We start from the raw sequence: 14,996 nt of genomic DNA on the forward strand, positions 1-14,996 counted from the left end.
TATTTTTTTTTAAGACTCTCAAGGGCCAGCTGTGAATTAACTGTTTTAATTTAAATGTCTCACTAATTTTCATGATTTATATTAAAAAGAGCTTTTCGCAAATCTAATGTCTCTATGGAAACCTTACATCTAAGCACCATCTAATCTTATGTCTGCACAGATTTGTATGAGAGACAGGGAAAGTTTTATGTGAGAACTCTAAAATCAATCTGAGTGAGAATGTTTTATAATAGCAACAGTGTAGATAGTATATAGCTATTTCAAGATTATACTGCTGTCAGAAAATTCTCAGCATCTGCATTAGGCTTGTTTTTTTATGATCCCTACAGAGATGTTAGCTACATAGTGGTATAAATCAGAATTAGAGATAATACACCAGCGTTTAAAAAATAGCAAGTCTTCAATCTTTCCCTCATATTTATGAGGTTTGCATCTTTGCAATCAGTAATAGTACTGTAGGCTTTTGTGGCTGTGTCATGCTGGGGAAAAAAAAAAAAGAAGCAGTGGCTATAGCTCTGTATTTTCAGATTCACTTGAGAGCTATGAATACAAAAATTTGCAAAAAAAAAAAAAAAAAAAAAAAGTGGAATAGAGAACCATGATTTAAGGTATCTTTAAGTCAGGATGACATAAAGGTAACCTCTCTGTTTATCATTTGAACTAAAGGTAAAACTGTATAGACTGTTTAGTTTAGAATAAAATAATTTAGTTTGACAAACTGAACTTTTTTTTGTGTATCAATTTGAAAATAGTCTGACTACCTTTCTAACACCCTTTCAGGATGACGATCCAGAACCTCAAGCACCAGCTGCAAATGCATCTAATATGGGTGACTTGTTTTTGGGTGAGATGGAAGAGACAAAGCAACAACCAAATAATGTCCGAGCTAGTACCAATAAGATGCAAAAAGACGTAGGACTGAATGAAAAAGCAAGGTATATCTTTGCTTGATGATAGTAGAATCGTGCTTTAAGTTATGTCTTGTCAAATAAAATGTGGGTAACTTAATTATACAGGGAGAAATTCTATGAAGCTAAACTTCAGCAGCAGCAACAGGAACTTAAGCAGTTACAAGAAGAAAGAAGAAAGCTGATAGAAATTCAAGAAAAAATTCAAGTGCTACAGAAAGCTTGTCCTGACCTTCAAGTAGGTAGAATTTCTTTGTTTCCTTAAGCTGTTCAGCAGTGAAATGTACTTTTCAAACTGTCTTTTTTCCAAATATAATAATTGGATTAAAAAACTTACAGTTGGTACCAGTCATATTATATTATAAGAAGTTGGATTTCTAAAACTAAAAAAGAGCTCTAGTTATCTAGTTCCTTTGTAGGCTCTTGCTCAGTGATTGCTGTATCAAGCTCTTGTTTTGCTGCTGTTGGTCCTCAAAAGTTGCACAGCCTAATTTCAGGTCTTCAAAAGTGGAGAACCTTCTAGTTTATTGTTAGACTGAAATTTGTCTATCTGCTGTACCTAGCTAGTCTCTGCGTTTTCGATTTTGTCATTTCAGGTTCTGGTATTGTGAAACAATTTTGTGTCTCATAAACGTGATCAAAATCTTGTACTTGCAGTTGTACTCCAAATGAATTGAACAGTACTGTACTGTTTTCATGTTCTTTGAAGATGTTTTTCTATTAAGTGAGCAGTAAATGGTCAATACTGTGCATCTACAGCATTATATAATGCTATATTACATAAAAAGAATTTTTGTTGCTTTCTCTTAAATAAGTATTTAAGGGGCTTTCAAATCAAGGTTCTCACTGAATACTAATTATGCTATTTCAAGAAGCCTGAAGTGTTTTGGGTGTTAACAGTGGATAAGTTTTTAGAAAGTTAGTCTTTTGCTTTCTCTTTCAGTTGTCAGCTGGCCTGGGTAACTGCCCAGCAAATAGGCAAACTTCACCAGCAGCCTCAACTCCAGCCATGAATGAGTGCAACATGGCTGGCAAGCCTTTACTTGACTTTGATGAATCTGTACCAGTTGGCAATGAGGTATTTCATACTTGATATTTTTAGACTTAAAAAAGAGGGGATGCTTAAAAAGGAAAAAAGTTCTAGGTAGCTTGGACACATTTTTGAGTACTTTGTTTGGAGAGTAGAGTAGTAGCTAGTTTAATAAAGTGTGGAAAGAAGTAAATAATGACCTGAACTAGCAAAAGATCTTTGCCCAAAGGTAGCAGTTGTTGAATGTTAATGGGGAAGTTCAATGAATTTTAAATTTATGCTTTGAGCATTTGATAGGGCATATGACAGGCAAGTCATCTGTGAAGGAAATTATAGCAGTATTTGAAATTTACTGTATGTTTTGCATACTTTTTCCTCTCTTCCCCCCAAATTCATCTTAATTACAGATCTGGGTATTATCCTGTCTTTTGATCTGAAAATTATGGTAGTACGTGTAGATGTGGAGGAAGATATTGTTTCCAGTGGGACTAGACATCAGAAACAATTATCTGAAAAATACCTTTTTTTAAGTGACGTTCTCTGACATCATCAGCATTCCTCATAAATTTCACTTTAACAACTTAGATGAGGCTGAATGAGAAACGCGTGTTCTGTTATCATTAAAAAAAGCTGCACGTTGCTTCCTCAAAAGGAGGACTTCAGAATTTGTCTTCCAGATGAGCATTATAGGATAACTTGTCTCATGTTGTTAAAAAAAAAAATAAAATAAAATAAACTGAGTTATTTTGTTTTGTTTACACTTGAATGCCGTCCTTTTTATTGGAAACAGTTATGGTCTGAGATGAGAAGACATGAGATTCTGAGAGAAGAGTTGCGACGGAGAAGAAAGCAACTTGAAGCTTTAATGGCTGAACATCAGAGGAAGAGAGAGCTGGCAGAAACAATATCTACTGTTGCTGCCTCTGTTAAAAGTGAGGGATCAGAAGCTCAGCATACTCCACAGCAAAGCAGGACAGAAAAGTAAGAACATGAATCACTCTTTGTAACAGTCAGTGGGCGCTTCTGTTTAGCGAGGTTTCGGTCTTGAGGCATTCCTGATTTTTGTCTGAGCATTGTCAGAGCATGATATAATAGAGCAGTAAATTATTTTCTTGATTTCTAAAGTGACTGTTAGTTGGCAGCTTGCCCTGTTTGTGGGTTTTCCCAGCATATTCAATCTCCGTTGCTCACCAGAAGAGAGGAGAGAGAAATGTGTGCCAAATGCTCAGTTTCCTCATCTTTACACCACTTGCAGTGGTAGTAATTTTCCAGTTATTTTACTCAACACTATTGGAAGAATACCAGCTTCATCTGTGCTAGTGAGATAATGTTTAAATGATTTTAAATGATTTTTTTCCAGTTTGATTAATTGATAGACTTGTAATTGGCAAGAGATCATTTTAATATTTTGTCATAAATTGAGGAAATACTCCTCTCACAAACAGCCCTCTTTTTCCCAATATTTAGTAGGACAATGGCTACCTGGGGAGGCTCTACCCAGTGTGCACTAGATGAAGAGGATGGAGATGAAGATTATCTCTCTGATGGACTTGATCAGGCAGAGGAGGAGGAAGAAGATGCGTCAAGTTCGAATGACAGTTTCTCTGTTTATCCCAATAACCATGTACCAGAAAACATGTATTTTCTTAAAGAAAACAAGGATAGGTGAGTGGCATTGTTTGTTGGTCTGATGCTTGTCTGGGCGTATTTGGGAGGGGTGGAAGAAGCATTGCATCAAAAAGGCACCCTAGTGCAACCAAGTGGAATTTCTTCTTACTTGCTGCTGAGTTGTTTGCAGTGGCACTTTTGTCTTATCCTCTGTAACTACAGAGGATAAGACAATGACTAACCTAGATTGTCTTCTGTTTCCACACTATTGTTGTCTGCCATTCAGTTCTCCGGTTGTGTTGCATTGTATTTCCCTACATTGCCTTGTTATTTTAAGCACCATAGTGGAAGATAATCTGTATCAAAATTTTTGCTGTGATATTCTTCAGTCTTTTCAAAATAAAATATTCTCAGAATTAAAAAACAGTTCTTAAACTTTTGCTTCTGTTTTCTGGCTTTTGCAGCACTGAAAACTATTTCTTAGCTATTTTTTAATTAACATGAACGTTTTTAACTCTTGCTTACCTGATTGATTTCATTAATAATCTGTGTGAGCTGTAATGAAAATGCCACATAAAAAGTAGTGTGCACGTTCAATTGCTTTCCTCTTTTTGATAACAAAACAACTGTAATGAATACTAATGTATAAGGCCTGTTTAGAAGCAATCAACATAATACAGTAAGATGTCAGAGGCACAGCTTCTATTTTCATCTGTGAATCTATGGTAAATCAATACTGGACAATACTAAAAAAAGATCCAGAAACATCCTCAGCAGTTGTGTTTGTTTTTGACAGTGGTGGCTGTTACTTTGTTTGTTTGTTTTTACAACTGCAATGTAATTCAAATAACAGAAGTGTCATTAAAGGGAAAGATTTGAAACGTCAGCTTCTGTATTCATTCTTCCTTTCTGCCCCATCCCTCCCTTAGGTGGAAAAATGTCCGTCCTTTTTCAGCAGATGGGAATTACCGTCCATTGTCTAAAACCAGGCAGCAGCAAAACGTCAGTATGCGACGTCAGGAGAACCTTCGGTGGATGTCTGAAGTTTCTTATGTGGAAGAAAAAGAACAATGGCAAGAACAGATCAATCAGTTGAAGAAACAACTTGAATTTAGTGTCAGCATTTGTCAGACCTTGATGCAGGACCAGCAGGTAGGCATGAAGAGTTAATTCACCATTCTGACTCTATTTTTTTTTTTATGCATTCTTTCCAGCAATAACTTCTGGCTTTGGTAACTCTGTCCCTGTCATGTATTTTATTTCCACAGGCACTCTCCTGTCTTCTACAGACTTTGCTTACAGGCCCTTACAGTATGATGCCCAATAATGTTGCATCTTCACAAGTACATCTTATCATGCATCAGTTAAACCAGTGTTATACTCAGCTGACTTGGCAGCAGAATAATGTTCAGAGGTTTGTCTGTATTTTGAAATACTTCAGTAATTTGTAATACTTTGTAATTTGAAATACTTCGGTAATAGAGAATAAGAGATTAGAGATAATGGTTAAATAAGAGACTATTGAGCATCTGAATCAATGCAACCTGTTGAAATTATATACTTTTTTGAGTGTTCTAGTAGCTTTGAGATGGTTCTTTTTGAATAATCATCAGTGAAGAGATGCAAATATTGACATCTTTACTGAAAACCTATTGCAATAGCTTTATTGGGCTTTTTGATATAAAATTGCTTCCTTGAATGTTGCTTTTATGGCTTCAGTTTTTGCTAGACTACCCAGCAGGATTATGAATTCTAATGGCTATAGAAAGATGGTGGGGAAAACTTGCTTTGCTTGGTGTTGTCAGTCAGAATTTTTACTAAATTGTACTCGACTCGGACATGCTACTTTTACCTCTTGAAAAATGATCGTGTTTTTAAACATAACTATCAAGTTATGTCACTTCATGGCAGGAAATGTCAAGATCTTCATCCTTGCTTTGTATTTGATAAGTGACATGTATTTACTGTTTCTTTCGTGTAATACTTTAATGACAATTGCTTCAAGTATTTTTGCATCTTGCGTTGTTTCTATTTAATTTTCCTACTTATTTTTTTGTTGAGTGAATTTCTTGTCATTCTTGCAAGGATGTTTAACTGCTGTGGACATGACCACTAGTACAGAGCGGTTGATTTTAAATTGTGCTTGTCACTCAGGATTAAGTAAGTTATTTTTTGACTAGCTAAATGGAGAAGCACTTCACGTGCATACTGAAAACATAGTTTACGCATATTAACTTGTGATGGTTATATGGGGCAGGTGAAATAATAAGAATCTGAGATTACTCAGTATAATTCAGTTTTCTTTTAGACTGACCATCAAAGGCAATCTTAGTGGTTCTTATGTCTAATGCTAGAGTTACTGTTGGGTCAAGGAATTTCAATTCAAGAACTCATCATATTATTATAGTTGAGCTCTGTAAGCATGGTTGCATTTTTAGTATGGTGTTGTCATTCCATAATGCAAGTATCCTATTGATTTATTTCGATCAAATTATTCTCTTGTGCTGTTTAAGCTTTGAGATGTTTTTTCCCCAAGTGCCTATTTTTTCTTGTTTTCAAGGTTGAAACAAATGTTAAACGATCTCATGCGCCAGCAAGAACAACAACAGTGTCAAGAGAAGCCTTCAAGAAAGGAGAGAGGCAGTAGTGCACCACCACCTCCATCACCTGTTTGCTGTCCGTTCAGCTTTCCTCCACAGCCTGTGAACCTGTTTAACATACCAGGATTTACCAATTTTTCTCCCTTTGTTCCAGGTGAGTATTACCACAAGTGTGAAAAAGTGAATTTTAAAAATTTGTTGCCTCATTTAATTGAAACCTTAATGTGAACTTGCTGGAACTTTGTGGCTTCAAGTTCTTAAATGGTACTTGAATGAGCAGAAGTTTCTCACTTCTTGGTATTTCAGTACTTGTTATGGTTTGAAATACTTGTAAATAACGTGTTACTGTTGTTTGCATCAGATGTATAGAGTGTTGACTTGGATACAGTGTTCCAAATTTCATCACCAAATCTTTTACCACTGAATTTGAAATTGGAAAATAGGTATTTTACTGTGTTCTTTTTTTTAAAAAAAAAAAAAAAAAAAATGCAGGTTTTTAAAAAACAAAACAAAACAAACAACAAAAAAAACTAATTCCTAAGTTGTCTTAAACAATAATGTGTTTTAGCTTTCTCAGAAAATGAGCATAAATACAGTTGGTAGCTTTCAGAGTCTCAGGTCTATTTTCTGTTTTAGCATATTTTAAATAATACAAAGTCTGCACAGAAGAGTAGTTATGTTCAATTTGCTACTGCTTTGAAGATTCTGAAGTTGAAATAAGTGTTATGTCATCTTTGACCCTGTGAATACTTGTACTGTTGGAATTTTTGTGTCAGTTTGGTCACTGAAGAACTGATAGTCTTCATTCTCAGAACTCTGGTGTGGGTTGCTTTTGGAACTTGTAATTTTTACCTTTGCTTGTAGGTGTGAGTATTCTTAAAATACTTTTTTCTGTACACTGATGGGATTGTAATGGCATGTGTGGCATCTAGTGATGTTTGGAACCTGCACTTAAGATAAGTCCTCATTTATGCAGTGTTTTCAGGATGAGAGAAGTTTTTGCTTACTTTTCTGCCGAATTTTTCATAGAATGATTTGGGTTGGAAGGGACCTTAAAGCCCACCCAGTCCCAAACTCCCACCAGACCAGGATGCCCAAGGCCCCATCCAGCCTGGCCTTGAGCACCTCCAGGGATGGGGCATCCACAGCTTCTCTGGACAAATTGTGCCGGTGCTCACTGACCAATTGGTTTGTTCCAAAATTTTATGGTGCTGTAAAATGTCTCAGATTTGCACAGACAAATGATGTAGTACCTTCTAACATTCTTGTTTACTTCGTAGGTATTAACTACGTTCCAGTGTTTCCTTCTGGATTTGGAGACTGTGCACACAATGGTTCCCCACACAGCAGTGAGCAGCAGCAACATCCTGTAGATCATAATGCTTCTGGGAAAACTGAGTATATGGCGTTCCCCAAACCTTTTGAAAGTAGTCCCTCTAACGGAGCAGAAAAAACAAGGTATCGATTGCAACAGTGCCACTTTCCTTTAAGTGGTCTCATCACTCCCCATTCCAGCCTCACAGGACTTAAGGGCATTCATCATTCTTTCAGGGAATATAATGAAAACAAGTGATTTACAAGACGAGCTTTAATTTTGCAGTTTCAAGGGGTTTTTGTGCATTTTTTTCAGTTTTTTTTTCCCCTGTATATTAGTTAATGTATCACTTTATGAATGTTTTAAGCTTTACTTCAGCATTGGAATAGCTTTTGGATGCAAAAATAAGTGGAGGAAGACTTCTCTGTCTTGAACATGAGCAGTCTTGAAATGACAAGGGGAGATGAGTAAATTCAGTGGCTTTTTTTTTATGCTACAGTAGTGAATGTTGTTTTAAGACTATTTTGTCCTATAATACTACTTGCATACAACATAAAGTGCATAACTATATTCAGGTTGAAATCAGTGAGAAATGTGAATTTCTTCAGATGTTGGTTTTCAGTTTGGTAGGGTTCTTGCTACTTTTTTTTTTTTTTTTTTTTAAGTAGTGTTCAGTTGATGACTAGTAGCTAGGGCAGACAGCTTCTTCCATAATTCAAGTTATGTATTTGCTTGGTAATACCTGCTGAGAATATCTGAGAGATTATGTTGTAATATGTTGTACTGTTTGTTTCTTTTTGATGGAAGGAGTCACAGACAACCTGAAGAGGAAGTGGAAAAAAGATCGACTTGGCTTAATGATAGCCAAGAAATGAAAAAAGATGATCCATCTCACCTGAAAGCGGGTTTTCCAGTTTCAGTACAAAACGTTGCTTCTGGTCATAAAAATCAGTCTGATATGAGCAGGAGAAGAGACTTTGAGGAGGAGTCTTTGGAAAGTTTTAGTAGCATGCCTGATCCAGTAGACCCAACTACTGTGACAAAGACATTTAAATCCAGAAAAGCATCAGCGCAAGCAAGCTTGGCATCAAAAGATAAAACACCCAAATTGAAGAATAAGAGAAAGAGTTCTCAGCTGAAAGGCAGAATCAAAAATACTGGTAGGTTGTAAAATAATCTTGATTCATGTTGTGTTTGCCATGGTGTATGTGAACTCTACATTACAGAGAATTTATTCTCCATAAATGTTTTCTGTAATACGTTCTTGAAATAAATGTTACTGAACTAAGAATTGATTTCACATGCTTTCTGAGCATTTCAGTAAATGAAAAGCATAAATTATTGGGAACCATGATTTGAATGCACAGTGGATACAGATTTATTAAGATACGGAATAAGTGGCCTGGAGAATCTTCCTCTTCATTAGGTCTTCATGTTCAAATTGAACAACTTGATGAAAGAGGTACTTCAGTGAAATGCAGAATTAGCTGAATGTAGTTACTGAGAGGGACAGCACTACTGCAGTCATTGAGGATTTAGTGCTGCTGTTTCACTTCAGTGAACAGAGGAAAACCTGAAACAACATTGGTGTTTTGCATCTTTGAGATTGTCCTTGAACCTATTTACAACAGTGATAAAACATTGTAAGCTTTTTTTAAATACCCTTTCCATTCCCTCCCACAAGGTTATGAAAGTGCAAGCGCTTCTAGTGCGTGTGAACCCTGCAAAAGCAATAAAAGCAAACACTCTGAAGAGGTTGTTCATGCAAAGGTGTTCAGCAAAAGGAATCGGGAACAATTAGAAAAAATAATTAAATACAGTAGATCTACAGAAATGTCTTCAGGTATTGTTTTCTGAGTTTTAATAGTTATGGTCATGTGAACTTTGTATAAACGGTCTCCTTAGTTGCTAGTATATTATTTAAAATCAATGTATTATCACAAGACAATAATACACTTTAGCATGTGGATTTGGCTTTTTAATTTCTAAAGATTCTGTAAACAAAAGCATGTAACAGATGGGTATTGACTACTGTTGGGTGTTCTCTGTAGATTAGGTACTTGATTACAGCTTGTTTCTAATTTATTTTAATGTGAAACAAAAACCTAGTCAACCAAGAACCTCACTAATTTCCTGGTATTTCTATGGAAAGTGATAATTGCACAACAGATGCAACTTTGTTTAGCATTTTAATTACATCCTGTACTGCATGCATGTTTTCTTTCTGTCCATGCTTAAAGGAGCTCTATCAAATATCATTCAAATTAAATCTTATAACATTGCATAATCCCTTACATTTTTGCCATCTGCACTGCTTTTCTTGCGTCTATATCATAAAAATATTCTTTTTTGTGTCTTCTTAGGTTCTGCCAGTACCTTGTTTTGTTTGAAAGATGCAGATATGTTAGTTGTTGCAGCACGATGTGCAGCTTTGTCAATGTAGCTGTGTCCACACTGAGAGCTGTTTATTAGTGTGTATATATAAAATAGACTCTTACCAGTTAAGTTTTCACAATAAGCAGCTTTGATGTGATTTGGATGATTAAGCAGTTTTCCTCCTGCTGTTTTGTATAGACCCTGTCTTTATTTCTGGTGCGCATTTTTGTGTTTATCACTGTCTATCCCCACTTTCCTACAGCACATGCTAGGAGAATTCTGCAGCAGTCTAACAGAAATGCATGCATTGAAGTGCCAGGTAATGCATTCACTGCTTAGCTTCAACGATGTCCTCTTACTTTTTTTTTTTTTTTTCCTCCTCTTAGCTTTGATCCTACAGCTCAGACTGTTTAGCAGATGTTCAAAACTAGGTGTTGCAGCACCTTCTTTATAAACGAGGCAAGAGAACTTGTAGTTTGCACGATATGTAACAACACATACTACTTTAAAATGTGGTTGTGGATAATGTTGATCATGTTCTTGGTCAGTCACAATTATGAGTGGAAAATACACAGGTAGACTCTACAACAAAAATGAATTTCAGTGGACATTTTTGGTATATGTAAAAGCTGCTATTATATTTTAGTTATGACAAAGGGAAGCAATTTCTGAGGGCTTATTGCAGGTTGAAAAAGCTTGCCTCTATGCTTAAAAATTCTGGTAAACTATTTGCAGTAACAATAGCTGTATAACTGATAACTTCATTAACTTGAATACTAACAAATATGCATCTGTTAAACTCAGCTGAGTTGTTTTAAAATGTAACTTTTTTTTTCCCATTCAACTCTTGTCCAAATATGTGTGTAATAATTTAGAAGTTGCAATATAAGGACAATCCCTTTAATTTTCAAAGGGTTAGTAGTCTTACTAGGAATCACATTGTCGTCTTGTGTCTATGTAATTGGGCTTAAGGGTAGGAGGTTTTATGTAAGCCTTGGTAATGTATGCGAATGTAGGATTTATGCTTGTGTGGGGAGGGGTGGCTGAATTCAGTCTAGAATCTCCTTCATGTTCTTGATTATCCCTTGCAAAAATAGAGAATATTTATATATGCTTGAGGCCTTTGGTTGTCTTGTTTTGTATATGTTAAAAGTTGATTTTCAGTATTGAATACTTGTTCTGAAAGCAACATTGTGTTGTGTGTAATGTTCTGTTTAATAAGGAATTCTTTATAAAAATATTTGATAGTAAGAACAAAACCTTTTCTACACGAATGTTTTATATTTTGTACCTAAAGGATCGAGTAATTATTTCAGCATGTTCAAATCTTTGTTGCCTTCAGGAGATGAATAAACTTTAAGAAAGCAGCTATGTAATGGAATCTACAGTGATTGAAGTCTAACTTGCTTATGTAACACGGTTTTCTTTCATTTGGATGTCAAGAACTTAATGAGTTCTGTTTTTTTCTCCTACAGAAACTGGTAGCGATCTTTCTATGTTTGAAGCTTTGCGGGACACAATTTATTCAGAAGTTGCAACTCTTATTTCTCAAAATGAGTCTCGTCCCCACTTTCTAATTGAACTTTTCCATGAGCTACAACTGTTAAACACAGATTACCTAAGACAAAGGGCTCTATACGCTTTACAGGTATGCACAGAATTTCGGATCTTATGTATGAATTGAACAAATCTAAATACTCTTTTTTTTTATACAGTATAGAGTTTATCTTTTCCAGGATATAGTGACAAGACATTTATCTGAGAACAATGAGAAAGGCAAATGTACAAAATCGCTGAATTCCGCAACATGGATAGCATCTAACTCTGAACTCACTCCCAGTGAAAGCCTTGCTTCTACAGATGATGTAAGTTTTAATTTCAAGTTCAGAAGCTCATTTACTGTCAGCTTTTCCTGTATTTTCAATTTACATGCATATTGGGTACAGAAATAATCATAGTAGTGGCTGAATTTGTCAAAAACTAATAAACATTCTAAAATTCTGAATGAAGGTATGCAAGAGAAGCTTCATGCAGAAGTGATTAGACATGGAAGGATTCTTTACACAGAAAATTAGTGATGTGATAGGGAGGAACAGAACACAGAGGGGATATGAAGGGAATAAATGTGATACTGATGCTCAAAAATAGCTAATACCCACCCTCATGTGAATAAAGTCAGGTGAGTACTGATCACACACACAAGGTTCTCAAGCAATTTTTGAATTTTTGTATTTAAGAAACTACTGATGCCTCTGCTTACCTTCTTATGTGTTTATAGTTAAGTATTTGGAGAAGAAAAAAAAACCATGCTAGAATTATCTGACTGGGGCAAAACCCTTGCTTTCAGGATACAAACCTGTTACACCGCCTGGTGACAACCCTTAATACCACAGCATGTGCCTGAAAAGAATTGCTCACTCATTCTCACATCTGTGAGAGTATGGTGCAGTTATGCTCTGTATTCAGCTGATTGATGTTTTTTAGGAAACTTTTGACAAGAACTTCCCTACAGAAGCATGCCAAGACTGTGAACCAAATGATGCAGACAATGGGAGTACTATGTCTACATCTTCTCATTTTGAACCCTTTGCCACAGATGACCTGGGTAAGAATGATGTGATTTACAACATTGCAAGTATTATTCCTTCATGTGCTCTCCAAAAATGCCTGCAATCGTGAACTCTTATATAGCGCACTTCTTTTTGATATAATATGTAACTACGTGTTTTTTATTACAAAACTTGGAGCAATTAGCCACTTGTGAAACACTTTGAGTTGATCAAAGTGTATGTTAAAAAAAAAAATAAATATATAACCGCAATTATGTGTAAACTTAAAAACCTATGGCTTTGAACTAATTTGTATCTGTTTACTTGTCTATCCATTGAAAACTTTATTTAGATTAAAAGGTGTTTTTATTCTAAATATAGGCAACACAGTGATTCACTTAGATCAAGCTTTGGCTAGGATGAGGGAATATGAGCGTATGAAAATTGAAGCTGAAAGTACCCTTGACTCTGAGGGCTGCTCTAGTAATTTTCAGGGTGCTACTGCTGCTAAATTAGAAGGTATGCACATATGTACATATTTTGCTTAGTTTTAGAAAATAATTATTCTAAATATCAAGAATAATTTAATTGGCTGACTTGCTTTCCTCTTCGTTTATATTGAAAACTTAGCAAAGCTTCATAGAATCTTAACATACTTAAGCAAATTTTTGATTTACTTTAAAAGAAGAAAATGTATCTTTTGAAAATGATATTTCTCAAATAGTAATGTTGAATGACTTAGACGTGTGCTCTATTTTAACAAGGTCCAAGCACCAGTGAATGTCTTTCTGCACCACAGTCAAGTGAAGCTTCTGCTGTTCCATGTCCTCGCATAGATACTCAGCAGCTTGACCGGCAGATTAAAGCCATTATGAAAGAGGTCATTCCTTTTCTGAAGGTAAGAATTCTTTTCAGGAACATCTGAAGAATTAGGAGAATAAGACAAGCTCTACACTTGCATAGAAGAATATTGTTACTATTGAATTAGTAGAAAAGGTGAAAGCCTTTCTGTGTTTAAGACAATAAAAGTAGATTTCAATTAATAATACTTCTTTTTACCGTTCGAAAGCAAACTTATTTGCTTGCACTTTGTTGAACATGTGTGAATGTGTTTCAGTACTTGAAGAGTAGATCCAAAATAATAGATTTATTTTGTAATGGGTTTGTAAAAAATAATTCTAAGTTGTTATTAAGATAAGTTTACCATCAAATATCTTTCAAGTTTCCATTTTATTTAAAATGGGTAGCACATCTTAGGAACAGCTGCCAATATGTACGAAGTTGCAGATACTGCTGAGAATGAAGTAAGGATTAAATACTCCACTGAAAGATTCTGTGGAGATTTTAATGGGAAGAAGAAATGGTAAAGTTTCTAGATTGCGTAAGGTTGGTGGACTTTGGTTTCAAGAACAGGGATTTCTTTGTTTGGAGCTGACTCAATCATATAGAAATGTTTGGAAGTGTATTTCTGAAGTATTTGCTCAGAAAAACTGAAAATTCTAACCGAACTGCTACATACGATTTAACTTGAGATATTTTTTGAAAAATAGTTGTTGTTGTTGATTAACATTAATTCTTCATGCTAACAACTATCTTTAAAGTTCTGAAGAACTTGTGAACTTCTGTCTATACAGAAGAGAAATGTAATTCTTTAAAGAAGGAAGAATAATCACAGTTAATTCTTTGCAAGGTTAAGGAACAGAGAATGTTGAGTTGTAAGATGAGCAGAGAATGTTGAGTTGTAAAATGCGTAAGTCATCTCCATTCAGTTCAACTTCCCTTTTATAATATGACCAGTGTGTAGGCTTAGGTTTGTGTGATAAGGTGCTTAGTTGATATTAGTTGCAATTTTAAAAACTCTGTATGACTGACATGCCACCACCTCACTGCATGAGGGCTTCTGTTTTGTTTGCAGTTTTAAAGAAACCTACAGCAGTAGGTATCTTACGGTACACTTTCATACACATGTAACACAGTAATACAGTTGTTCAAATGGTACAAGATGACACATACATCCAGTATGTTAGTATGTATTGGACATGTAAGTGAGATAGTTCGTGTGTCATGGTGGATCAGTCATTAATGAGGTATGGTATCTGCTATAGTTGTGTTCCAGTTTAGTTTGTGAGGGAAGCTAGAACCTAAGCAATCTATTTCTGCAGTAAGATTCCTTGAGTGCATTTTTTTTTTTTAATAAATTAATTTCAATATTTGAGATGAGGGCTGACTCTCTTTTAGTGGTAACTAAGCTCATCTTGTAACATTTAGGAACACATGGATGAAGTATGCTCTTCTCAATTGCTGACATCAGTAAGACGTATGGTCTTGACTCTTACACAACAGAATGATGAAAGTAAAGAATTTGTGAAGTTCTTTCATAAGCAACTCGGCAGTATACTTCAGGTTAGTAGCTTTTCAATATTGTTTTGCAATACTATATTGCAATTCAGATAATCAGCTAAAAGCAGATTCCCAAAAGCAATATTTTACAACTCTGGTGATAGCCCTTGTGATTTTCTGAAAATCAGTAATTACTGTTTTCTTTTTTTCTACAAACATGAAGATTGAATCAGTAATTTGATAAGTTCTGTTTTATGGTACTAGAGATTC

General features: G+C 35.2%; 1 protein-coding gene across 11 annotated transcripts in view; it reads left to right on the forward strand.

Annotated features, from left to right (window-relative positions):
• Positions 1-14,996, forward strand: part of PCM1 (pericentriolar material 1) — a 42,129-nt gene that overhangs the window by 16,882 nt on the left and 10,251 nt on the right. For 7 of the 11 annotated variants that reach the window (XM_082759813.1, XM_082759812.1, XM_082759819.1 and 4 more), the window contains 18 exons: positions 781-935; positions 1,017-1,146; positions 1,852-1,986; positions 2,729-2,919; positions 3,406-3,603; positions 4,476-4,698; positions 4,815-4,960; positions 6,107-6,300; positions 7,427-7,604; positions 8,269-8,621; positions 9,146-9,304; positions 10,100-10,156; positions 11,313-11,485; positions 11,574-11,702; positions 12,322-12,442; positions 12,768-12,905; positions 13,151-13,284; positions 14,655-14,789. In XM_082759813.1, coding sequence (XP_082615939.1) covers positions 781-935; positions 1,017-1,146; positions 1,852-1,986; positions 2,729-2,919; positions 3,406-3,603; positions 4,476-4,698; positions 4,815-4,960; positions 6,107-6,300; positions 7,427-7,604; positions 8,269-8,621; positions 9,146-9,304; positions 10,100-10,156; positions 11,313-11,485; positions 11,574-11,702; positions 12,322-12,442; positions 12,768-12,905; positions 13,151-13,284; positions 14,655-14,789 — 2,949 coding nt within the window. The remainder of the gene's footprint in view (positions 1-780; positions 936-1,016; positions 1,147-1,851; positions 1,987-2,728; positions 2,920-3,405; positions 3,604-4,475; positions 4,699-4,814; positions 4,961-6,106; positions 6,301-7,426; positions 7,605-8,268; positions 8,622-9,145; positions 9,305-10,099; positions 10,157-11,312; positions 11,486-11,573; positions 11,703-12,321; positions 12,443-12,767; positions 12,906-13,150; positions 13,285-14,654; positions 14,790-14,996) is intronic. The other 4 variants (XM_082759818.1, XM_082759820.1, XM_082759814.1 and 1 more) reach the window with 2 other exon arrangements.

The sequence above is a fragment of the Aythya marila genome, assembly GCF_965140915.1.
Source record: "Aythya marila genome assembly, chromosome: 4".
Taxonomy (NCBI): domain Eukaryota; kingdom Metazoa; phylum Chordata; class Aves; order Anseriformes; family Anatidae; genus Aythya; species Aythya marila.